A 27567-nucleotide genomic window follows, 5' to 3' on the forward strand; every position below is an offset into this window, starting at 1 on the left:
AAATCAATTTTTCCTTTTGCTGAATGGTATATTTGAAGCATTTAAAAAAGGTGAATGAGTGTGCTGAAGGCCTATCATTCTCAAAGTACTTTCATATGCAGCGTTTGTAGGTACATCTGCCTGTTATCCCAGAGAGGCTGTGTGTGTTGTGTCAGCAGGAAGGAGAAAAGAATGAGATGAGGTATATCAGAAAGAAAGTTTATAGCAAATAGTGTTTTGAACAGCCCATGTTCCCCAGTGTAATATATTATGGAAATAGTGATTCTGAGAAGTGATGCTTCTTTGTAACCTGAAGTGACACAGTAGGAATTATGCATGCTCAAATCATTCAGGACTGGGTACTTAGTTGTCTAGAAATGCTGTAAAAAGTGTCTGAACAGCTTTGGTATAGATGGAGTGGCAAGAACTAGATTACTAATATTAAAAGTACCTGAAATAGTTGCTTATGATGATGATGATTCAGCTATCAAGGGGAACAAAAAAGGTATTTTTAATTCTTTTTGTATAGAGTTTTGGGGGTGTTTGGTGATCTAATACCATATTTTATCTTGTATTTAGGGGAGAATTGTATGCTTTAACTTATTTTCAGGATTGCTCAAGCAGAGTTGCTTCAAAACTAAAAATGGGTTCTTAATTAATTAACATGGATAGCCAATGAGAAGTGGGCTAAAGGTTTAAAAGGAGTTGTCAGGAAACCAGAACAAATAAAATATGAATGCAAAACCGTCTGTAAGAGAGCAACAGAGAGAATACAGGGGAAATCATTATACTAGAATAAAGAACAAAGTGCTTCTCACCTGTACACTCTCATTAAGCACAGATCAAGAAATGCAACCCAAAAGGCAGAATAAAAATAGCATATGTGTCTAGCCTCTCACATCAATAGATTGGCTTATGTGGTTGCTCTTGTTTACAGAGATTTTCTTGCAGTAACAACAAGCTGGTGTACCTTGGCAGAAGAAGATACTCTGGCTTCAATTGATTTTATGATTCCCTTCTAACAAACATGGAGACACAAAATAAGCTTAGATAACTAATGGATTTTAGGAGTATCATGTGGTATGGGAATAAAACATAACATAATTGTCTTCAGAGCTATCAACATATACAGTCTGCAGGTTGGACTTTCTCTTCTTCCTCATGTGGGTCTTCTCCCAGTGAAAAGTATCACATTTTTAGTTTTAGTGGGGAGGAGGGGGAAGCCAAAACACAACCAGAAAAACCCAAAGCCAAAACCAGCTTTAAATCTGACTATTCTTGATTTAAAAGAATATTAATTGACTGGGAAATATATTTAAGAGTGCATTTATTAAAGAGTTGTGAATGCTGTCTTTCATAAATCAGTGCATTGTTTTGATAAATCATTGAGACTTTGTTCTGAATTTGTTAAGAATGGACTTTGACCGTTTGTGTTGTGCTTTGTCCAGATGTTAAGTAGGAATCTAGCATAGTATATTTTATTTCTCTGATTAACATTTTCCCCCTTTTCTGTTCCTCTTTCTCCTCATTGCTGTTCCTTCCCCACATACATAGAGTTAGTTAATACTAGAGGAAATGAGTTCATTTTGCTTCACTGCTTTAAAAAAATGAATGCTATGACCAATGGAATGAAAGCATTTGATAAGCTAAAAGAAAAGGCAGCAAATGTTGAGAACAAACTCCAGTGACCTAGGGAATATAAAATTGTTTCATAATAAGTATGAACATTAACATTTTTTGGCATCTAGAAAAGTAAAATTAGCAATTTGAAAACATTTATCTGGATGAGATAAAGCATTATGCATGAAACATAATGAACTTTCTAAAATTCAGCCAGGATGCTGTGATACTCAGACAAAGAAGAGAACTAGTTAATCACAGCAAGGTAAATTAGTTTGCTGCATTCCAGACTCTTAGCTACGAAAAAGAATGTCTTCAACTAATTAGCGACTGAAAATACTCTAAGCTTATAGAAAGAGAATGCAAGCAGAGCAAAAGAAAGCAATCCTGGCTTTGGAATGGTGTATCAGCCTGTGGTGTTTGCATCATACAGTTTTATGATTTTATCAGGCAGACTACATTAAGGGGTCTTCAACTTTGATTATATTGATTATATACAACATAATAGTCCATAAGGAAAAAATGCCATGCATGGCTTCAATCCTTAATTTTCACTAACTCTTGAAGCCTCTAATGAAGTGCAAATATATTTAATTTAAAAACCTGCATGAATATATATGTAATGAAAAAGGCTAGAAATCTCACAATTTAAATAAGAAATTAATAAAATGTTAAGGATTTTAGAGGATTATTATCTTGATTGTATGCTAGATATTTTTACTTCATGTTTTTATTCTTGATGCTACAAGAGTGCTCATTCTAGATGTTTTATTTCTAGCTTCTTTAAATTACAGGAAGTGAAGTTGATCTGCTTGTTGCATGGGATAAGTATAGTGTTTTACCTGAAGACTGTATGTTATTTTACATAGTGAAAGCTTTATATACAGTTCTGATATAAGGTGGTTCTATTTTAAACCTAGAAAAATGTTTAAAATTTTCAGAATTTTTGTTCAAACATTCAAGTGTAGAATCGTGTATAGTACTAGATACTATATATACTTCTATAGAATCAAGTGTAGTACTAGATTCTTTATTTGAAAAATATATAAAAACATTTTCTCTAATTTTAATTTCATTTCCAATGTCTGAATCTGCTTTCCAAATATGAACAAATTCGTGTTCCTGTAAATGTCATTTTGATTTTAATGATGGGGAGGTGAGGATCACATCCTCTCATTATTTGTCTTTTGCATGAACAGTGTTACACCGTGGAATTATTCCAATTTAACTGAAGGAGAACAAGATCAAGTTCTGCATGGTTCCAGTGCCATAGTTGTTTTCTAAAGAACTTTGGTTTTACGGGTCTTCTGTTCTACATTCGTGTAGGCAGTATGTATGTTTAAGGAGAAGTGTTTGGCCTCCTTTGGAACTACACATCAGAAGAAAATCTGCCTTTTTATCATTTTTTTTTAATTAAAGAAGAGATAAGGTGATAAGCAGATTACTTTTCCGGTACCTCACATTTTATTACGTTACCTCTTAAACATTTTTAAATGAGAGTCAGTGACTCTAAAATGCTTGTATATTGTTGTTGTTTGTTTGGGGTTTTTTAATTTCAGAAGGTGTGTGGATGTTGTTTATTACGAAACTGCATATGTATGTGTGCACGCATGCAAGTGTGCGTGTATGTATGTCTGTAGAATGAAGTGGAGGAAGACAGTGTCTCCTTTATTTTATAAGATCTACTTCGTGAGTAGTCTCACGCTTTCAAAAAATGCCAAGACCAAATACAGGAACTTCAGCTCTAAACAGAGAATGTCCCGGAAAGGTTTGAAGTAATGAAAAAGGGGGTTTAGTCTCTCAACATAGTTGTTTTCACCATCAAGTCACGTTGTAATCAAATAGTGTGACAGCTAATTTTTTAAGTGGAATTGGAATCAATTATATGAAATCAGCCTAAAATGTGATTTTGTTTCTAAAATATTATTTTTCTTTTTATGTGCATTTCAAAAACTTGCAATAAATATTTAGACTCTTAATTTACTACACGTCAATCTCAAAATCTACTTTGGTATTTTAATCAGAGTCAGTCTGCTTAATTGTTACTCCTGCCCCATCAATCTCAGTTTTGCACTAACTTGAACAATGCCACTTTTGCTATTTGTGCTTTAATTTGATTTCCATTCTCAGTTTATGAACAGCAATAGGGTCCTGCTTGAATATTCATTAGCTTTGAATTGTGAGCTATGAAAAGGTGCTTTCTTTTACCTTAATGAAAGTGGCTCAGCATGGGGCGGATCAGTAATGACATTTGATTTTAAGCATCCTGCAAATATGCTTCTTATTTATTGACACATCTTGTCCAAACAGCTCCCTCGCAAGTTAGTGGAGTAATGAAAGAGAGAGTGCTGCAGAGGAGTGTGGAGCTTTCCTGGCAGGAACCAGAACATCCCAATGGAGTCATTACTGAATATGAAATCAAGTATTATGAGAAAGTAAGTGCTAAGATTATCTGTAATCTACAACAATGTGCCATTTGCTTCATGTTGGCTTGCTGTGTTGTGGAGCAGTGTTCAAGCCATTAGCTGTCAACTATTCTGTCTCTTTAAAGTCATAGTGATTTTGCTCATTTTTAATAACTGGTGAGTCCCTGCAATTGTCACTGCTGCTGTATATCTCATATTTGGTATCCTAAAAATTAAATATCCTTTCGAAATCTGCCCTTTTTTCCCCCTTTCTTTTTCTATCAAGTTGGACTTGGATATTTTACTATGATATTTATAATTTTCCTGTCTCTTCTACATTGTGTTTAAAGCTAGTTTCATTTCCTTCTATGTCACTGTAATTCCAGTCTGGTGAGGATATGTCAGATATAACTCTTGACTGCATTTGGTATTTCCTTATAAGCTAGGCAGCTTCAACTTGATGTCTGAAAACTTCCAAAGCACTTCCTACATTTTCAGGTGATAAATATGTCTTATTCCTTATTTGTTCTTTTAAAAAGTCCCAGCATTGTGAAATTTATTTTTCACTTGTTCTCTCAACACAATAATGAATTGAGGGCTGCTTTTCAGCAGTAGGTGAAGTGATCTTTGTTTCTGGTAGAGTGAAATGGCAATCTTACTGATGTCAGGCGGAGTTTTGTCATTCATTTCAGGGTGTCTAGGGCTTCATTCATGATAACTTTGAAGTACTCCAGAATAAAAAAATTCTGACAACTTTAAGCTGGATGAAAGCAGAGTGAAGGCAGGTTCTGCAGCTATATGTTTGCCATGGGACCCAGACTAAATTTGCCTCCTCCAGATTCTCTAGTAAATTTCCTACAGCATGTAACATATTCCTAATTTTTCTAAAACATTCTGAGAGAAAAAAGAAATAATTAAAAGGCAAAAGAAACAAAGGAGTTCCTTTGTGGTTGCTTCTGAAGACATTTCATTTCTGCAAACAAGGTAAGAGTATATCTATATCAAAAAGAGAATGTCAGCTTACTAGGTAACATAGAATTAGGTAAATTCAGACCAGATTGGATCTAATATCAAGTGTCACATCCAATTTTCAGCACTGAATTGCACAAATATACTTATCAAAAGATCTTTATATGATTTGGGAAGGGAATAAAATGTTTATTTGTGGATGCTAAGTCCCAGTTTAAGTTGTTCGCTTTAATCATTTATAACAAAATTTACCAGATATGTACAGATAGGTAATCAATTAAAAAAAAAAGTACTAATTTTAGCAGAGCTTTTGTTCCTCAAGCATGTGTGTGTGTGCACACATTAAAAAAATAAAAAAAAGTTACATATTTGCCAAAGGCAAAATTGTTCTTTGCGCAAAAAAGAAAAAAAAAAAACTGCAACAAACAAAACAAAACTCAAACTACAAACCAAACAACATGGGTTGTTCTGGTTTCTTTGTTTTTTGGGGGTGTTTTAATTTGCAAACTTGTTTCTAATATCTTAAAATAGTTTAAATAGGCAGTGAAAAATTATTGAGATACTAGACATTTCATATGATGATAGCTTTTTTTAATGGGGCTTGTATTATTTTCCCCATACAATCATGTTAGCTGTTACTTTGAATAAACAGAATTCTGGTACTAGTTTCCTGTGTTTGCAAAGGGAAGAACTGATGTTAAAGTTACATTGCAATGGAAAGAAACCTACCAGTTTTTTTATACTTAGTACAGTGAAATTAATAAAAGAATAAGAAGCTCATCCTATGCACAGTCACAGATCAACTGGACTACATACCTTTAATTCAGTGAGACAATTTTAACACATATACTTCTCTTCCTTCTAAAATAATGCAGTTCAGCTTAAAAGGTACTTCATAAACTACTACTCAGAATGAGAGAGGCAGCTTAAGTTTTGTGTTATTAATTGGACAGAATCTTGGGCAACATGATCTAGTGTGAGGCATCCCTGACCTGGTAAGGGGGTTGGAACTAGAAAATCTTAAGGTCGTTTCCAACTCTAATCATGCTATGATTGTATGATTCTATGAATTAAAAATAAATAAAAAATAAAATCTGAACTTTCAGCTCCTTTTAGAGTGAAATTAAACATTTTTGTGGTTCTGAAATATTCTGATAAGTGTTTTTTTCACCTCTTATTTCTGGCTAGGGCTGGAATGCAAACTGCCTGAAATCTCCCAAGCCTTTCTTACGAGATTTCTAGCACAGGTTATTTTTATTTCTTTGTTACTTATTTATTTTGAATAAAAACTTTTGGCAATTCAGATAAGCCTTATTTATGCATTAAAACGCAAACTCAGATATTCCACTGTGGCTTTCATTCCTGAACCTGTTTACGCTTTCCTTACACTTGTTTCTCATCTCTCAAGCATTCCTGTTCTTTCTCACATACCAACATACATTCCGCCATGGTCCTCACAGATGATTTAAACCCTCTTGGAGAAGATACAGAAACTTGTGGTTAGCCAAGTTGGTAGGCTTGCTCAAATAACAGAGAGGGCATGAACCAAGAGCAGCCATTACTGAATCTCAGAAAAGAAATCATTTATGTTGTATTTAACCCTGTATTTCAGCAAAAGCCTTTGCTGCTTTACTGACTGCAAAAGGGGAAGGTTCTCCGTCACTTTTAGCTGGCAAAGTGCTATTGAAATGAGCTACAGATTTATTCCTTCCCTCTGTATTCATCTCATTAGCACTGCCTCGTATGGCTCATGCTTCTCTGGTCATGTGGTGCATTCAGATGGTTGGTTAATTCATCTCTTCTGCCCTTCAAATCAGGGTTGCATCTGCTACTGAAAATCAACAGGGCTGCACATATCTGTGCTGAAAGATAATCTGGATCAGTAAATGTGATGAATAAGTAGAGCTTTCTGAATACTGTAATGATCTGTGATACAGCTTTTGTAGTATTTGAAAGTGAGTTATTACTCATAGGGTTCGTATTCTTACAGCTTCAGATTTGGGGGGTGTCATACTGAGATTACTTCCCTAGGTTCTTCTCGATGCCATAGCTTTAAAACCTGAGAAAAGGCTAAAATTCAGAGAAAAAAAAAACTAAATGAAAACTGAGTTAGGGATTTCAGAATTTGGTGCAAAATCCAGGCTATTATACATTGGCAGTCTGATATATTTTAAAGGTATTGGAAGATAGCAAGGGAAGGGGTTCTGACCAAGAAAGAACAAATTTCCCTGTCCTTGCACTCTTTAGACCCCACAGATCCTATTGGAAAGCTGTGGTTGAGCTGTTTTCTCAGCAAAGTCTCACAAAATGTTATCAGTGCGAAAGAAGCAATCATTTTATGTCTGGATGTTTTATGGGTAACAACATGAGCATCCCATTTGAATTTTATGTTATACTTAGAGCTCCTCATTGCATTGACAGTATTTTGTAATACTCCATGGGGTATGCTTTACTTTTATGTTGGGGAAAAAAAAAAAGCATTCAACAAATTGAAATAAACTACCCTGGCTGGCTGTCAGTTGTTGATGTGCAACCATGACAAAATCTGACCTGTAAATGTAATTTAATCTTTTGTCCTATTGTTTCCAGGATCAAAGGGAGAGGACCTATTCAACAATGAAAACCAAGTCCACTTCAGCTTCTATTAATAACCTAAAGCCAGGAACAGTGTATGTTTTCCAGATTCGTGCTTTTACTGCTGCTGGTTATGGAAATTACAGTCCCAGACTGGATGTTGCCACACTAGAAGAAGCCACAGGTAAACAATTAGTTTTATATGAAATTAACAGTTTCAGAAGAAGTAGTAAGTAGAGCAAGAATGGAAAGAGCCATAGGCAATATTATTGAAACTGGAAAGAATGAAGTTCTACATGAAGGTGGATTTTTGTAACTGTATTTTGAAGGATGCGTTCAATTATATTTTCTACCACACAGAGGCAGATTACAATCCTATGAATAGCTGGAGATTTGTAATGTATCAGCTTCTTCTCCTCTGATGGTCTTCTAACACAAAAATACTTTTTTCTTTCAAATACGCACCTCTTTCCCCCCTCGAGAAATGAGTAGTGGTGAGCTGAATAACTCTACTAGATTCTTCTGTAACTGGGGAGAGGAGGGAAGAGGATTTAAGCCCACAGTCTGCTCCAGGTCATTTTTACCCTGTTTGGTTTCCTGAAAAAATTCTTTATAGTTTTGTTTATGTGTGTGTTGTTTAAGCTGTATGTCCATCTTTAGTGTCTTTTGACTTCATTGGCTAGTTTCAACTCGGTTTAGTAATGAAACAGGTCTCAAAGATACTAGATTTCTTTAAGGCTCATGTGATACATTGTAAGCTGTCTAAAGAAAACACAACCTCTCAGAAACCCTCACAGTGGAAAGTATGAAGCTGAAGTACAGTCTCAGTACAGCGAATCTGGCTGTGACAGCTCAGCAGAGGGATAACATTTTGGGAGAGTTTGCTCTGTCCTTGATCCTATCCTGAACTCAATTTTGTGCCCTTATTTGTCCAAAAATCACACTGATACCTTTTTTTCCTCACCACTGTAGATATGTGAGTGCATGCTTGGTGAAAATCTTCCGCATTTTGGGTTTTCTGACCCAAATGGGCCATTCACAGGCACTGCCTGTGTCCCTGGCAGCTTCACTGCTCTGTCACAGACCTAAATTTGGTTAACTCTGTTTTGAACCATTTGCTTCAGGTTAACCTTCCTGACAGTGGGTCAGCCAGGTTTGGAGCTGAGAATACATGGTCTACAAAGATGCCAACTCTGAACTCTGTGCAGCATATCTAAGATGTGGATGTACACTAACAGTTGGACTTGGTGATCTTAATGGTCTTTTCCAACCTAGTTGATTCTGATTCTGTGATTCTAATGCATCTTATTAAGTGCAGCCAGATGTCTCCTGAACAGTTTGTCAGTATTATTCTTAAAACACAGCAGTTAGGTCTTGATTTCACCTGGGTTACACACAGAATATGGAAACTATCAATAATGAATAATACCACATATCTAATAGACATAATTGAAATAGCAATTATCATAATAGCAGCAATAAACTGTTATTACTAATATTATTAGCTCTGTGTCTGATAGCATACTTTCCATTTGTAGGGTTCTGTTTTAGAAAGAGTCAATAGCAGAATCCTCATTTTGCAAAATGGGAACCTGAAGTACAGGCAGAATTAATTTGTTTTGAGTAGATTTCCAGAAAACAAATTAAAAGTCTATCATAATCTGTCATATGTTTCTACTAGTGAGCTATTTTATTGTCCATAGTAGTTTAAAATTAGTAGACCAAAATGTTTCCCTAGCATTTCCTTAATTACCTGAGTGTTTTTTATGTACTGAATGTAAGTACACTGGTAGCCACTAAGATTAGCAAAGATAATTTCAGAAGTAAACAGTCTTGACTAGACTTTGGTCAACATACTGAAAATCAGGAAATCCTAGAATAAATGCATCTCTGACCATGCCCATGCACCCTTTTTATGACTCTTGTGATGAAAAACTGCATATAAACCAGGGACACCCTTGGCCAGTATGCACAGCAGATTTTTCTCATATCATAGGCCAGCTTTGTGTTTTGACACGCCATGTAATGTCCTGTGTTTTCATTAACATTTTAAAGGAAGGCCTTTACTGGATCATTTTGAGGAAATACACCTCAAGCAAAGTACTGTACAAGTGAGCAGTAAACCAGTGTTATGCTACCATTTAAAGGTGTTGACTTTTCATTATTCCAGTGGATTTCTGACTGCAGCTTTTAAATATGTTGACATATTTAAAGAATATATATATGTAGTGTGAGTATACATATACACATATATATATGTGTATATATATACACATATATATACACACACATATATGTATTTATGTAAGAATATATATATACATATATACACACACACATATATGTATTTATGTAAGAATATATATAGTGACCACCACAATCAGCTGGTCATGTTGCCAGCTAGAATTTCTCCTGGCTTTTCAACTGGTTGGCATCTTTTGGCTGGTGCTGTCCATTAAGTAGATTTTTGTACTCTGCTCCTGTTTATAAATTGTGAAAGAAACAGCATGGGCACTTTTAAATATTTAAAGACTTATGTCATAGACACATAGAATGGTTTGGGTTGGAACAGGCTTTAAAGATAAATTTAGTTCTAACCCCCCTGCCATGGGCAGAGATACCTCCCACTAGACCAGGTTGCTCAAAGCCCCATCCAGCCTGGCCTAGAACTCTTCCAGAGATGGGACATCCACAGCTTCTCTGGACAACTTGTTCAATGCCTCACCACTCTCACAGTGAAGAATTTCTTCCTAATCTAAATTTACCATTCCCCTTTGTCCTATTCCTACATGCCCTAGTAAGAAGTCTCTCCAGCTTTCTTGTAGGCCCCTTTAGGAACTGGAAAGCTGCTCTAAGGTCTCCCCTGAGCCCTCACTTCTCCAGGCTGAATAAGCTCAACTCTCAGCCTGTCTTCATAGGAGAGGTGCTCCAGCCCTCTGATCATTTTTGTGGCCCTCCTCTGGACTCATTCCAACAGGTCCACATCCCTCTTGTGTTGGGGGCCCCATAGCTAAATAGCAGTGTGTCACAAGAGCAGAGTAGAGGGTGAGAAGAGGTCATCTTCCTCGACCTGTTGGCCATATTCTTTTCATGCAGCCCAGCATACGGTTGGATTTTTGGGCCGCATGATGTCCATTATACTAATAGCATCTGACATATAAAATATACATAGTTTATACTTGTACTTGCACATATCTTAGATGTTAGGCTTTGCATGCCTCTTTATGTAAAAAATTTAAAATTATAAAGTAAAAATACTTTATAAAGTAAGGCTATTTCTATTTTATACTGTACAAACAGTGATTAAAGTACTTTGAGCTGTGTTTGCCACAGTCAAGTACTTTAATCACTGTGGTTTTTTTCTTGAAATCATTGATGATATTAGAGATGAAAGTCTCCCAGGAAGAAAACACAAATGCACAGAAAATCACTTAAGTGGTAATTTTATTTTTTGATTTACTAAAGTGTTTTAAAGTTATATTAAGTGACTTGTAGCCAGTGCATCTAAAGATAATCCTGTGCTTTTTTAATCAAAGGGGATTTTGCCACTTGTTACAGCTTTAAGATTCAGCACAACCTGGCATGAAGATTTGCCTTTTCCTTTTGCCATGAATCATTTTTAATCAAGCAAGGTTGAAGTAATATGCAGAGGCAAAATTTATTCCTATTGTCAGAATTAAAACACTACTACAAATTTTTATAGATGACATAAAGCATAATATATAAGGAAGTAATATTTGGCCTAAATGAACTCAATTTATTGTCAACACTTCCATGGTGGGCTTCATCAGCAGTTCTTTTCTGCAACTCATACGTTTCAGATTGCTTTCATGAGAAGTCACTGGAGGAGCAGCACAGCTTTACAGCTGAGCTCCTTTTCTAAATCCTCCAAGGTGTTTGGATATGCATTTCCCATCCCTACAACCATATATATCTAAAAGGTGCTTTTAACTCTTTTCAGTTAAGCGTTGGATTTGAATGTGGTCATTCATTTAGATATTCAAATATCATAATATCAGACTAGCTGTAGCTAATTGCCCAAGTACAAAGTCCCTGTCTCACCCTCTTGAGTCTGAGTACAGTTTAAGCAGTAGAAAGGGCAGACTTCCCTGTCCTGCTGGTGGTTCCCTGCCATCACCAATGTGGCAGCACCAGTTACAGGTAACCAAATCATGCACCCCCTGGAAGGATCATCTGCAACTCAAAATCATTCCTCTAAGAACACTCTAGCATCTTTTTTTTTTTTCTGCCAAACCACAGTGATCATTCGAGAAGCTGGATTCTGATTCGCCCTTACACTAACAGACTGAGTTCATAAGACAGAAAAGAGAAGCAGCACAGAGTACCTGAATGAAGGCAAATGCCAGACTCCTGTCACTGAATTCATACCAGACCATGCCCATAATCAGATCTTTTGTTTTGTTTTGTTTTAAAAATGTAAAAATATATCATACATTGAATCTTACCTTACTAGTTGGCCAGTGTGCTATGTCCCCAGCAGTTTCCCAGACCCCAATTAACATCACAGAATCAGAATAGTTAGGGTTGGAAAGGACCTTAAGATCATCTAGTTCCAGCCCCCCTTGGCTTGCTTACTGCATGTGCCAGTATCCAGAATCTGAGAGGCAGTTATGCAGAGCAACCCACTCACATATGTCAACCTCTATGCACTCAAATTGGCTGCTAGATTAAGTGACAGGCTGGGCTGGGTATTTTGTCAAACTCTGTTAGATGGTTGTATCTTTGCACCCTTGCCATTGTCACAGGGTACTGCCTCTTCTGGACTTTTAAGTGAGGTTTGCACTGAAGTTCATAGTAAGAAGTGAACAGCTTTAGGAAGGGCTGTATTTTACATAAATTTGGCATTGTTTGGGGTTGTCTGCTTTGATGGCCTAGTGATGTTACAGGAACTGAGTTGTATTACCTGTGTACCTATATTTTTGCATGAGATAGTGATCACTGATTTCCTTAAAGTTCCACAAGTGGGATATATGCAGGCCTGCAGTCGCATCCTACTGACCTGGATATCTCAGAAATGTACAGTTAATCAAAGATAAGCATTTGTTCTTTTCAGCTTAAGACCAATATGAATAATGAGATCTTCTTCACCTGCGTTAGGATAGAACATAGAAAACTTACAATTTCTTTAGGAGATAAAATTGAAGGGGAGAAGGGGAGGGAACTTCCCCCTAATGCAAATGATTCCTTATCTGTGTAGTATAAGAAATTGTTTATTATTTTTTGTGGAAAGTAGTTGGTACAAGTCAGTGTCAGTAACAAAATAAATCATGTTGGTTGGCTTACTTCTCCCAAGACAGAGCAAATAAAAGTCTGTTTTTTTGCTTCTATGGGAACCTCTGAAGTCTGCAACAGGAACCTGATCTTATGGAATTCATAAAATCCTCATGTAGACATTCCAGTTCAGTTACCACTACTACCAGTTAACCATTGTTAACACACCATCTACAATTCAGTTAATCAGCAGTCAATTGGGTTTCCTTTTTTTTTTTTTCTCTCTCTCTTTTATTTCTCTGCTGCTTCCAAATGACTCAGACTTTCAGAGACTTTCAGAGTCTCTTGCTCATCATCACTGCCTGATGTCTCTTCCTTCACTCTCAATCTTTTGGCCTAGATCCTCGCTGCTATAAACCTGTGTTGCTTCATAGTGTTCATTAGAGCTGTGCTCATTTAATGTGACTGTGTACATGACCACCCTCATTAGATGTCAGGCAAGCAATGTATTTAACAAACCTTGAGGTTTCTCAGGCTAAGTGTTTACATCCTCAGTTTGCATTAATGTGACATGCATGCATTTGCATATATTAATAATATTGGCATATCTGAATAAAAAGTGATAATGTGTGAGTATTTCAGCTTGTAAATTTTCTGAAGCATGGAGAATTCCATTTTGTATATGTGCAGGCACCTTTTTGCGGCTAAATGATAAGTAATAATTGCAACTTACAACGATAGCAGTAAGAGATAAAAATATGCTAACTAGGATATCAGTGTTAATAGATAGTGTTTCATCTCAAGCATTCTTCTTATAGTTAAGACACTATTTCCTTGGGTACCATCAAAGCCATATCAATCAGTTACAGAGGGGAGGCTAGAAGCAGAGCTCTTCAGGGATTAGTCTCGTACTGTCCACCCTTATAGGGATATTGAGGTCTTCCCTTTTAGGAAGGAGTCAGCCACTCCGCAAAACAGAAGGCAGCACAGAAGTAGGAGGGAGTGGAAGTGGTTGATAATGGCTGTGTCACTTTGGCCAAGTCAATTCTAGCATAGAATCATAGAATAGTTAGGGTTGGAAAGGACCTTAAGATCGTCTAGTTCCAAACCCCCCTGCCATTGACAGGGGCACCTCACACTAAACCGTACCACCCAAGGCTTCGTCCAACCTGGCCTTGAACACTGCCAGGGATGGAGCATTCACAACCTCCCTGGGCACCCCATTCCAGTGCCTCACCACCCTAACAGGAAAGAATTTCTTCCTTACATCCAATCTAAACTTCCCCTGTTTAAGTTTTAACCCATTACCCCTTGTTCTGTCACTACAGTCCCTAATGAAGAGTCCCTCCCCAGCATCCCTATAGGCCCTTCTTGTTCCATGTAGACAATCATTAACTCATCCAGCATTTGGATGAATTTCCAATGGAAGCCCTTCTTTTGACTAACTCTACTGATGTAATAGTTTCAGGTAAAGGTAAAGCAACAGTCTGCAATTCGTAATGGTTGATTTAATTTTTTTGCAGTTCCTTTGTAGGGAATTATTTTAAATTAATCTCTTCTCTGTGCTCCATTTGTAGCCACGGCTGTTTCCAGTGAACAGAATCCTGTTATTATCATAGCTGTGGTTGCTGTGGCAGGAACCATCATTCTGGTCTTCATGGTGTTTGGATTCATCATAGGGCGAAGGTATTGCATTGGCATAAACATGTCTGACCCAAAAACTCTTGAAATGTAGTCTAACCGGGGGTAGTACTTTGCAAAACTGAAATGGAAGTCATTTTTAGTAAGGACAATTTTAATTTAAATCCCATTTTCAATTATACAATTTGTCCTCTTACTTTGGCAAGGCACACTTAAATCAAGATGTTCTTTTTGTCCTATGTAAATGTTCTGAAAAGGATCCCCTAGCAGGTTCTTTACCTGTACTCCTCAAAGTCCCTCATTCTGTTCAGTTTTCTCACGTGGAGAAGTCTGACACTTTATCTGATCAGCCTTTAAATGACTTTGCATTCAAGAAAAAGAGGCACAGCAGTAAGTTTAAGAATACCCTCATGTAAAACATTATTCTGCTTTCAAGTTCTTTAATCTTCTCTTTCATCTGTAGAAGCTTTTCACCAGAACTAGAATTTTCTCTTTAGGACCTGTCCCAACTGGTATTTAATACAAAAACCTTTTGATTGCAACTCTTCATGATTTATTTAAAACTCTGCTGTCAAGAGAATTATAGCTGAAATTTACAAAGGACCTACAGCAGTTAGGTGCTCAGTGCCTGAAAATCCCAGCCTGAAGAACTGATTCCATGACTTTAGATGCAAGGAAGTAAATCTTTATTTACCAGTAAAGCCCTTTTCTTTCTTTTCAGGCATTGTGGCTATAGCAAAGCTGATCAAGAAGGGGATGAAGAACTTTACTTTCATTGTAAGTGTTTTGCTTTTTTCTGCCTTTCAAAAATTCCCAACTGCAATAGTGTAGACAATACTAAAACATCAGTCCATAAGTGACAAAGCCGTAAGAAATTCAAAAATGCTGTGTAAATAGCAAGTTGGAGGTTAAACACTGTACAAATGTGACCTAAACAAACAGAATGTGGATTAGAGTCAACATTGTTCATACAAACGGTTTTAATTCTATGCATGCATATGATACACTGCTGTTTTCATTCTCCTTTTTTGTTCCCTCCTTTTGGTTGCTTTGAATGCATGTTTCACGCTGTCCTAATGATCCCTTGGAGGTGCAGTATTTGAGAAACATTTGGCTAAGTGACTATATGATCTTTACCTCAGGCAAACTTCAGATTAAGAAAGTCTGGGTCATTGCATCACCCTAACAATGAACCTGTTCTGCTCAAAAGCTGTCTTCTGCTACTGTGAATACTGTAGCAACAGTATTTACAAAACATAATGTCATTAAAAATAGAACACTTAATATGAGAAGAAAGGCTTCTTTCTAAACAAAGGCTGCTTTCTAAAGAAAGTACTTCTTTACTGTTCTCTATTCTAGAATCACTTGCCTAGCTAAGAGTAGCACCTAATGCCTCTCTTGTTAAAATCACAGCTACTGTCAACTTTATGCAAGATCCTGGGAAAATTCAATAAAATACATCTTTCTCAGGTAATGACAATTGAAAATATAAGGGGAAAGGAAGGCATATGCAAGAATAATTTAATTTTCATCAAAATACTGTTTAAAAAATGTTTTATTTTCACCCTTTCTCATTTCAGTTGTAATATCATTTTGACATGAGAAATTAAAAATGTTTTAATTTCTTTTAGAATCAGTCATTAATATGGGAAGCAGAGTAAAACTAAGTTGCAAAATTATTTTGAGCATCCAGAATTGCAAAATCACAATTAGAATTAAATTGAATATAAGTTCTGAAGCAGAAAAATGCTTGGGTTTCATCTTCCAAGTCTCATATTGGTAGAATTTGCCATTTAATCATGATATGCTGTATGTAGCCTTTGTTGTCTACCAATAATTGCAGCTGTAGCTTAAATCCTTTAGAATGGTTTGTCTTATTTTACACGTTAAAATAATGAGCTATTATGAGAACGTAATGTCACATGGAGAATGAAGTATCCACTAGTCACAAATTCATAGCATCTTCTCAATCTGTGCCTCTTTAAATGAGTAATTCTAGCCAAAGCTCCACTCAAAATCAGATCAAGTTTCTGTTTTACCTTTCTGCCCTGAGAAAAAGAGATCAGATTTGTTCGTAGTCCCTGAGTTTGGGTGTGCTGCTACCTAAATCGTTTAAATGCAGCGAGTATTAAACTGAGTAGTGACATCATTGCTCTTCATAATCTGTGCAGGAAAGCTGGATAACAATAATGGGAGAAGACTTATTTATCATGCACCTTGCAGTGCATCTGATTTTAAAGAATTCATCAAAAATCTGATGTTACTTAAATGTTACTATTCTGAAAGTGATGGATTTGAAATTTGACTCTCATAGTGCATTATAAGCTTTTCACATTTTCAGAAGAGCTGGTGCTTTTGCTTTTAAAATCCCTCGTTATTCCTTGAAGGAGAAGATCAACTATGTGTTCTTGTATGTCAGTGTATTAGCAAAAGGAATGTGCCAGCTAAATAATTCCTTTTCTTGTCTCCATTATTGGTGACATTTTTTGTTTCAGTGAAAGTCTAAGTGAATTAATGTGAAAGCTGCTACTTAATGACTAATAGTTGATCTAATAAATGATGAGACTTTATAAGTGTTCATTTCCCTCATTTTGCTTTCAAGAAATCTGGTTGTGCAGCAAATCAGTCAGAAGAGTTTGCATACACAGTCTTTTTAGAATTATAGCACCATATATAAGTCACTTTTTGCCGAGCTAGTGTTTCATCATCTGTTAATTGAAGGTGTAGTTTTTAATTTTATTGGTTAAGCCTGTGCAGAACAAGATCCAGTGCTGTGGTCATCAGCTTGGTCTCAGAGCTGTGAATACTAATTTGGTGTTCTTTTGCTCCATAAAATCATCACAAACATTTTTCTGTGCTGAGGTACCAGAGTGGATTTTCAAAAAACATAACTTACAACAAACACTTTCTTAGCAAAAAAGCTTTAAACTAACCATTTTTTTTAAGTATGTTTTAAAGCACTGTGTTTAATAGAGTACCATATATTTCATTTCAGTCCCCCTCAAGTCTGTGTGACCTTAAGGGCTACACTTAAAGATACAAGTACAATGGAGGAGTTTAGTCAAGCAATTCAGATTTATATTTGGTTTCCTCCTACCATTTTCTTCTAACAATGTCTTCAAATCCAGGCCAGCATTATTTCATGTTGGTATGCCAGGATAGCCTTGGCCTGTCAAAATGTTTTATGACAGCTTGAATAAAGAGCCATCAGAGGCCCACTAGAGATTCACAAGGTTACCTCCAATCCAGGCCCTTTATCACAAACACAAAAGGATAGCACCTTCTCCATCTCCCTGCCTGATAGCACTATTAGAGGAGGTTATCCTATTGCTTTCTTCTCATTTTCTCTAGTCTTTTCAGGTTTTAATAAATATTTATAATTTCAAAAATTTTTATCATTATCAACACAATTGGAAGAACTATTTAAATACATAATATGGCAGATAACATCTAGGCAACATTTGAAATATTTTCTCTGGTTGTAAATCCATTAGATTACTCATGCTATTTCTCTAGCTTTTTCTTATGAAGTTTGGTGGTTTTTTGGTCAGTAATATGATACATCATTACTAAGCTATTTTTTAATATATTTTGAAATCTGAAGTATTTTGTGTTCAATTACAAAATTACAAAGCAACCATAAATTATTTATTATGACTTCTGATCCTATTCTTGTATATCTGTACATCAGTTAGGGGAGGACCATCCTTGCATTTTCATATTAATTCACTGATTTAATTAAAGCTCAAGACTGTAATCCTTGTGAGCTGAATTTATTTCTTAAAAATTGCTTCATTAATAGATTTCCAGGGCTGCTCTACTTTCACCAGACGTTTCTTCCTCCACCAGAAGAGCAAAAAATAATTTTCCTGAATTAGCAGCAAACTAAAGGAAAAACTATGTGCTGGCCTGAGCGCTACGCCAGCTGAGTCGCACCAAGTCCTATAATGGAGAAAGAGGGAGCAAAAACGAAGTTTCTGCATATTCACAGTATCACAGTATGCTAGAGATTGGAAGGGACCTCGAAAGATCATCTAGTCCAATCCCCCTGCCGGAGCAGGAACACCTAGATAATGTTACACAGGAATGTGTCCAGGCGAGTTTTGAATGTCTCCAGGGAAGGAGACTCCACATCCTCCCTGGGCAGCCTGTTCTAGGGTTCTGTCACCCTCACTGAGAAGAAGTTTCTTCTCAAGTTTAAGTGGAACCTCTTGTGTTCCAGTTTGTACCCGTTACCCCTTGTCCTGTCATTGTTTGCCACTGAGTAGAGCCTGGCTCCATCCTCATGACACTTCCCCTTTATATATTTATATACACTAATAAGGTCACCCCTCAGTCTCCTCTTCTCTAAACTATAGAGACCCAGCTCCCTCAGTCTTTCCTCATAAGGGAGATGCTCCACTCCCTTAATCATCTTAGTTGCCCTGCGCTGGACTCTCTCCAGCAGGTCCCTGCCCTTCTTGAACTGAGGGGCCCAGAACTGGACACTATATTCCAGATGTGGTCTCACCAGGGCAGAGTAGAGGGGAAGGAGGACCTCTCTCGACCTACTATCCACCCCCCTTCTAATACACCCCAGGATGCCATTGGCCTTCTTAGCCACAAGGGCACAGTGTTGGCTCATGGTCATCCTGTCGTCCACTAGGACCCCCAGGTCTGTCTCCACTACACTACTCTCTAACAGGTCATTTCCCAACCTAGACTGGAACCTGGGGTTGTTCCTGCCCAGATGCAGGACTCTACACTTTCCCTTGTTATATTTCATCAAGTTATTCCCTGCCCAACTCTCCAGCCTGTCCAGGTCTCGCTGGATGGCAGCACAGCCTTCTGGCGTGTCAGCCACTCCTCCCAGCTTAGTGTCATCAGCAAACTTGCTGATAGTACACTCAATTCCCTCATCTAAATCGTTGATGAATATATTAAATAATACTGGTCCCAGTACTGACCCTTGAGGCACTCCACTAGTTACAGGCCTCCAACTAGACTCCGCCCCATAGACTACAACTCTCTGGCTTCTCTCCTTCAGCCAGTTCACAGTACACCTCACTACCCGATCATCCAGACCACACTTCCTCAATTTAGCTGTGAGGATGCTGTGGGAGACTGTGTCAAATGCTTTGCTGAAGTCAAGGTAGACCACATCCAGCGCTCTGCCATCATCCATCCACTGTGTTATTTCCTCATAAAAGGCTAAGAGATTGGTCAAGCATGATTTCCCCTTGGTGAAGCCATGTTGACTGCCCCTCATAACCCTCTTATCCTTGATATGCCTTAAGATGGCACCAAGGATAAGGTGTTCCATCACTTTCCCAGGGATGGAGGTGAGGCTGACCGGTCTATAGTTACCCGGGTCCTCCTTCTTGCCCTTTTTGAAGACTGGAGTGACATTTGCTTTCCTCCAGTCCTCAGGCACCTCTCCCGTTTCCCAAGACTTGGTAAAGATGATGGAGAGTGGTCTAGCAATGACTTCCGCCAGCTCCCTCAGCACCTGCCGGTGCATCCCATCTGGACCCATGGATTTATGGATGTCCAGATTGCTCAACTGATCTCTAACCCATTCCTCATCGACTAAGGCAAACCGCTCCATTGACCTGACTTCATCTAAGGTCTCGGGTACAGGGCTCTTCAGGACTGCCTGCAGCAGAGTAGACAGAGACAAGGAAGGCATTCAGTAACTCTGCCATCTCTGTATCTTCTGTCACCAGGGCACCCATCCCCTTCATCAGTGGGCCTACATTGCCTCTGGTGTTAGTTTTATCTGCCATGTATTTGAAAAAGCTCTTTTTGCTGTCCTTGACCCTTCTCGCCAGGTTTAATTCTAAGGAGGCCTTAGTCATCCTAGCTGCCTTCCTACATCCTCTAGCAGCAGCCTTATATTCCTCCCAAGTGGCCAGCCCCTCCTGCCATGACCTCCTCTTCCACTTGAGCATACCCAGGAATTCCCTATTTAGCCACGCAGGTCTCCTGGCCCTCTTCCTTGAGGAAGCACTTAAGTGCTCGAGAGAGGGAATAATTGTGCCACAGAGCCCACTTTCCCTTCCTGTGCCTTTACAAGTCAACTGCAAGTGTTTCCCATCTTCATATTTGAGTGCAAGAAACATACCTAAAGATAGAAATTCTAAGTGCTGTGAATAAAGTTGGCTATTGCCACAGTCTGCAAATTGAAGTAGGTGGAGGAGCCTTTCAAATCCTGATGGAAGACAGATAACATAAAGAAATGCTGTTTGTGCTGGGAAAAGAGGATAAGCTGTCCTTACACAGAAAAGAAAGTTTTGTCTGTCTCCTCTGCTGGTCTTATATCCCTTCCCCTGCTTTATTTTTACTCCCATTTAACCATTGCATTTTATTTCATTGAACACTAGAGCACTGTTTAACATTCATTACTTTTTTCACTTCAAGTTGGAGATGCAGATGCTAATGTTAGTAATTTACAAAGATGGGATACTGTGTTTGTGTTGGCATGCTTCAGATGATGCCTAAAACTAAGGTTGCTTCTCAGAGTGTCTTGAACTCAAGCAGTGTGGAAACTGGTTCAGTCTTCCAAGGTGCACTCTGCATAATGAAATTCCTGGGCTGTCTGCACAAGAAGTGCCTTTGCTTCATCACAGTCATGCTTTCTTACATCATTACAGTTAAATTTCCAGGCACCAAAACCTACATTGACCCTGAAACCTACGAGGACCCAAATAGAGCTGTCCATCAATTCGCCAAGGAGCTAGATGCCTCTTGTATTAAAATTGAGCGTGTGATTGGTGCAGGTAAGGCTGCTGTGGCTTTCTGATTCAACTGTTCCATTTAGCCAGGATCGAAACTCATACATCATAATGACAGGCAAATAATTATACCTCAACTGTAGAACTTTTTGCATTTGCCAGAGTGGTTAAGAGCAATGAAGCTTCACTCACTTTGTAAATGTAAAAACAAATGGGGAGGGAAACAACAGAAAAGCAAATAAGTAAGTAAATTAAGAGTCTTGCTTGATACTGAAAGTTTGTGGGTTTCTAATTCTGTATCTGCTATTAAAAATTTAATTGGAAGGAGGTGGGCAGTTTTGCTGCTTTCTATTTATTTTCAGAGTAAAGGCATTACCATGAGTGCAAATTCTACTCTCTTTCCTTTTGCAAGAGGCCTTTTTGACCTCTGAATTTTGGTTGATGTGAGTAAGGAAAACTGGTTGAAGCACAAAATCTTAAATAGAGACCAGGAAGGTCTTGTTTCTGTATAACAAAACCTTCCCTGAGGTTGTTTTTTGTTCTACCATTTTTCTTTTTGATATTTTCTGAATACAAAAAGTTATTGTTTAACTTCTCATGACTGATTGCAATTGCACCAGCATTACATTGCTTTTCTTCCACTTGAACTGTCTACCACCTACTTAAGCCATGGTGTTCATGCTCTAAAAAGGCAGTTTCATTTGTTTGCATTAATAAGAGATGTGACATTTTTATTGCACTACTCCATGTAGTGAAATTAAGTTTCTGCGGGTAAGAAAAATATCACATACTTTGGATTCCTGGAGGAAATGTTCTTTTGCTTTCCTGTTGTTTCATAAAAGTATTAGTAGAATAGTTTTCAAATTATCCTGTAGATTGTCATGCACTGTAAATTACATATTGTGGTATTATTTAAAAAGAGAAAACATATCTCTAAAATAAGCTGGTTTACTTTTAAAAAATCTTTACATTTAGAATTCACAACACCTCTTTAAAGTAACCTCACTCATGTTGAATCATGTCTTAATCATGTAGTACTGCTGAAATTAACAACACCGCTGAGCAAATTATTCCATCAGATGAGTAAGAGCATAAGAATCCAGCCCTTGCTAACTAGTAATTTTTGTGATGCTACAATGGCAGCATCTCTTCTGATAAATACACAAAATGCAAGTTTTAAATTCAGGATTAGCATAGAAAAATTACTGAGCTGTATATTTTCATTTATGTTTAAAACCCATCTGCATAGCAACAGTTCATAGCACAAAGATATATTCAGCTGGACTTTGCCAGCTCTTTCTGAGCAAAATGCTGAAAACTCTTCAGTTGCAGAGTATACAGTTTAAAATGTATTCTCCCTGTTATGACAGACTAATTCCAGAATGTTAATTTTGTTGACTGCAAATGAATTTATTGATTTTAATGAGTATAACTGATAGCAAAAAAACCCAACCCAATGTGTCAGTAATCATTCTGAAGAAAGTTAATTAGAAGTGCTGTGGTGAAACGATATAATATGTGGGGTTTAGCTGTGGCTTTAACCTGTTGATGTGGATAACAAACAGGAGTGAAACTGAACAGGAACAACAGAAAGTTAGACCTGAAGAAGCAGCTGAAACTCATACATCAAAGAAGAACATGGAATTTCTGCTAGTGACTGCACCAGAAAAGCCACTTAGCAGTCTCAGTATGCATCAGCAGTGCTGGTCACATCAGCTATTGAGTAGTGCCATGTCTGTCTCAGACAAACAGGGTGAAGTATGCTTATGCTCAATTTGCATGAGGGATATGTGCTTTCCTTGCCAATATTTTAATTACCGTCCTGCTGCGGCCAACTGTCAGGTACAGAATATGGTGTCCACTATTTTAACTCCTTGTTCCTGCCGCACGTCCTTTGTTTTAGCTTCTTCCTTGTTGACATGCAGAGGTAATGGCTGTGTGACTGTGCAGTATTCTCACTCTTGTCATATTTTCTGGACCATTTTTGAGGATCATTTCAGCTGAATATACTCTTTTCTTAGGAATAAAAGTAGTTAATTGGCTAGCATCCTGGCCTGAAATGTATAACGTACAAATTCAGATTTCTGATTTGCCTAAGTGTGAGTGATCTGCTTTTGGAATTCAATCAAAATCAGATCACAGAGAGCTGGAAAGGAGTTAAGCCTTAGTTTCTGTATGCCAAGTATCCTAATTACCTGTCTTTGAAGTGTCACATACATACATACTTATACTTGCGTTTTCTTTTCATTGTGGAACAAAAACAATTTTGGAAGGTACTGCTAGAGAAAATTTTATCTTTTAGTAAGTTCTTCTGGCGAGGGGCTGTGAGTACAGTGAGTGGTGAATTCATTAATAGTCATCCATATTGCTAATTAAGTGCAGGAGGGAAGTTAAGGCACCAAGCTAAAGGCATGAGAAGCTAGTTCTTATGTATGTTACATCTATGCCTCATGCTGCTCATAACGGTGATGGATATTCAGACCACAACTCCAGTGCCCAAGGATGGTTGAGGGTAAGGCCTCACCTGTGCAGGCAAGAACAATTATACTCTGTCTGGCCAATTAGCTCACACACAGTATGGTGTTAACAGAGGTATATGGAATGGAATTGGAGTCTAACCTGAATTCATCTAGTGTAGAACAGGAGGGAGAGGAATTTGATTCTCTATGCAATCATCTCCTTGCTGAGTGGAGGTTTGTCCAAACAAGTCAGTTGGAAATGGTACGGTCTGATCAAAGTTATACCCTTCTGGCTGAAGAAGTGAGAAGCTGAGGCCCAGGTACTTTCTTCTCTAAGCTCTGTTGTTGAGGGTGACAGGAGAACAGTGCTGGAACCAGTGATGGTGTCCTAAACAGATTTCACAGAACCCATCCATTAGGGCACTTCAACATACACCTTTTCAAGCATTCAGCCTCATTTCCAAGCATGCTTTTGTTACCAGCCAGGTGCCTTGCCATGGTGTATGTGCATTTAAGTCCTGATCCCACCAGCTTTCTCAGGGCCTCAGTCTATATCCCAAAGGGATTCTCTAATCAACTCTCTGTGTTAGTCTTTCCTAATTCAGTCATTTTTTTTCAGCACTTACCCTAAAACATGTCTTGGGTGTAGGTCTGTCAGCATACTTACGTATGCTCAATAGCTTAAAGTTAAGGCACTCCACAGGTATGCAGGAGATAAATTTAAAACTTTACTTGCTTTGGAGGAGGGACTTGGATCTACATCTCCCATACTCCATATAAATTTGCAAAGTGCCAGGTTATTAAATTTTTTTTTATTAATCTGTCTTTTTAAAGAGATGTTCAACTTTATTCAGTAGAAGATATGTTGCTACACTTTTCTCCTGTATGTCCCAAGAGATATTATTTCCTGGATACAGAATAAAGGGGGGGGGGGGGGGGGGGCTCTCTCTCTCTGCTGACATAGCTGGGACAATCCTTAAATCTTCTTCAATCTCAATAATAGTGAGGTAGATGTATTGCCATTCAAGTCCACATCTCACATGCTTCATCCTCTTTCCTGTCTGATTACTTTTCTCACAAATTAAGACTGTAGCAGTGGGATTTTTGGTATTTTTGCAGGCTGTTTGGCCTTTTTTTTTTCATATGATTCTTCAGGTTCCAGTTGTCTGTTAGTTTAGAACCTTTTACAAACTTTCAGCATTTGCTTGTGTTTGTTTAATGTAACAAGTCCCACCTTTCATTTCATAATCTGCAAAGTAAATTATCCTGCTTGAAGGTAATAATGTAGTGCTTCATTTAACACCATAATGTTGTTAAATTAAAAGCACCTCTGAAAGACCTTCGTTTTGAAAGGGAAAAAAAAATCAAATCTAAAGACAATAAGGAAACCATGTAGAACAGAATGACATTTTCACTTAGAAATTATATTACTTTTTCTGTAATAGTATTTTCTTATGAAAGCCACTTCACTTTTATTTCCTATTTTTGAAAAAGTAAGAAATTACTAACAAGTCTTTTAAAAGATTCAAAGAACAGTCCTCTAATTAGTTTAACCTGAAGTGTTTACTCTGTAAGGTAGTCAGCAATTCATTTAAAGCACGCGCCTGTCTTTCTGTTCCTAAGTAATCCATCTCAAATATGAACATCACATTTAAAGTTTAAACACATACTTAGGTGTCTAGTTGAATCAAGGCCTAAAAAGAATATGATATTATAGTCAGAGTAATTCAGATTTGATCTAATCCATTTTAGGAGAGTTTGGTGAAGTCTGCAGTGGGCGTCTAAAACTTCCTGGCAAGAGAGATGTTGCAGTAGCCATAAAAACTTTGAAAGTTGGCTACACTGAAAAGCAAAGGAGAGATTTCCTGTGTGAAGCAAGCATCATGGGCCAGTTTGACCACCCCAACGTTGTTCACTTAGAAGGGGTTGTTACCAGAGGTAAGCAGCGTATCAATTTGTTAGTCAAATAACAGCATAATAACAGAAATTACTTTAGCTTATTCGTTGTCAAAGATTCAAATTATAAACAGGCTGCACACTCCTAGTGGATTTTCTCCTGATGTGTAACTAGCTGAAACAATACTTACTTTATGCTACAACCTGAGGAAAAAATTAAGATGCATGCATGAGTAAAAGATGAAGTACTTTGAACTTTTATTTTTCTAGTTTCATTTACCCTCAAACACCATGCAGGGAGATGTCCTTTCATATTATCTGAAGTGTCATTATTCCAGAGTCCTGTTCACACAACAGGAGTTAGGAGAGCACACTGACATTTTGATTTTTGTGGTTTAATTTTGTGAATCATGACCAAGTTCCATGCAGACATATAAGAACTTATTAGAGCTCAGTAACTGTGCTAAGGCCTCAGAAATGTTCGCTGTCTCAGTGATTCAGTTCTTCAAAAGAATAATATCTGTTTTATCAAAAAAAGGTACTCCATTTGTGTTACAATTTCTCAAACAAAATGTCGTCTTTTCTTTCAGGGAAACCAGTCATGATTGTAATAGAGTACATGGAGAATGGGGCCTTAGATGCATTTCTTAGGGTGAGTAGAAAAGTGAAAGCGTATAAACATTTTAAGTGCGCTATATGTATAGTATTATACATAATCACTTTTAAAAATACAGTTTTACATATGTGCATATATATATGTATACATGCATTTATATATTTAATTATATACATATAATTAGAACTGTTTTCAGGCTGAAAGGGAGCTGTACAAATACTAGCACTTCTCTACGTTATTTCAATAAAACCAGATCAGAAAAGAGAGGAACAAAGAGGATCACATGAGAACAGTCTAGGAATTTAAGTGATTTAATTTGGCATAGATGTGGTGGTTCACCAGCTGAACTTAAAATCACTGATACCTGAAGCCCAGTGTTCTGCCTTTTGGGAGCAGAATTTTATTGTGTCAGGATGGTGGAAATCATCATACAAGAATTCTTAAATAAACTATGGTTGTATTTAAGATAAAAAGGAAAAAGGAATGCAAGTTCACAAAGATTTAACATTTTTTGAGTGTTTGTTCTGAACTGACTAGTTCTAACTCCTTACAAGACAGTGCAGGATGATGCATAAATGCTCTATAGGGAGCAGAAAAGTTTTTTGTTTGATAAACTCCAAACTATGAATAACATTATCAGTAGCTAAGTTTCCAAAAGGAGATAGTTCTTATTTTCTTGATACAAATAATTATGCTGAGAGTTGAAGAGCATAGAGGCAAACTAAAGAGCTGAGCATCAGGTAATCTCTGTTCAAAAAGACTTGCCGGGACTTGGCCAGAAATTTATAGTGATTAGCAAGTTTTGTTATTTCTAGTACATTAACTACTCACACATTTCTTACCTGAATGTAGTGCTTTGTCTCTGAAGAAAATAAAACTTGTGTTTGAAGTGAGTTTCTTTGCCCCAGGATGAATTGCCACAGAAGTAGTAAATAAGTAGAAAGCTGAAGTTGTAAAACTGATTCTTATTTCTCTTCTCAGCTATACTAACAAGAATTGCTGCTCCTTTCTTCCCTCCAGAAACATGATGGGCAATTTACAGTCATTCAGCTAGTGGGAATGTTGAGAGGAATTGCTGCTGGAATGAGATATTTGGCTGATATGGGATATGTACACAGGGATCTTGCTGCACGCAATATTCTTGTCAACAGCAACCTTGTTTGTAAAGTGTCAGACTTTGGACTTTCCAGAGTTATAGAAGATGATCCAGAGGCTGTCTACACTACTACCGTAAGAGAAATTGATGGGTTTTGATAGTTTTGTGATGTGTTTATTAAGAAGAAGCATAACTTCTAGAGAGTATAGATGAGAGAAATATATTAATTGGTTGAGAAATGTTAACCAGTCAAAAGGAAAAGAGTCTGCAGAAATCTGACTCTAATTAGGGATTAATATTTTTGTAAGAACATAAATTTTTATTTGGTAAAATTCTAAAAATTTTGTCCATTATCTTCATTATTCCC

At 37.3% G+C, this 27567-nt stretch overlaps 1 protein-coding gene across 6 annotated transcripts in view; it reads left to right on the forward strand.

The window, feature by feature from the left end:
* Window positions 1–27567, forward strand: part of EPHA7 (EPH receptor A7) — a 179019-nt gene that overhangs the window by 116928 nt on the left and 34524 nt on the right. For 4 of the 6 annotated variants that reach the window (XM_057413495.1, XM_057413490.1, XM_057413494.1 and 1 more), the window contains exons 6-13: window positions 3910–4034; window positions 7563–7731; window positions 14357–14465; window positions 15142–15197; window positions 21053–21178; window positions 25345–25530; window positions 26079–26140; window positions 27125–27334. In XM_057413495.1, coding sequence (XP_057269478.1) covers window positions 3910–4034; window positions 7563–7731; window positions 14357–14465; window positions 15142–15197; window positions 21053–21178; window positions 25345–25530; window positions 26079–26140; window positions 27125–27334 — 1043 coding nt within the window. The remainder of the gene's footprint in view (window positions 1–3909; window positions 4035–7562; window positions 7732–14356; window positions 14466–15141; window positions 15198–21052; window positions 21179–25344; window positions 25531–26078; window positions 26141–27124; window positions 27335–27567) is intronic. The other 2 variants (XM_057413491.1, XM_057413493.1) reach the window with 1 other exon arrangement.

Source organism: Pezoporus wallicus, unplaced genomic scaffold, assembly GCF_028554395.1.
Source record: "Pezoporus wallicus isolate ANWC-B61680 ecotype Strahan unplaced genomic scaffold, APGP_CSIRO_Pwel_v1 contig_4844, whole genome shotgun sequence".
Lineage (NCBI taxonomy): Eukaryota > Metazoa > Chordata > Aves > Psittaciformes > Psittacidae > Pezoporus > Pezoporus wallicus.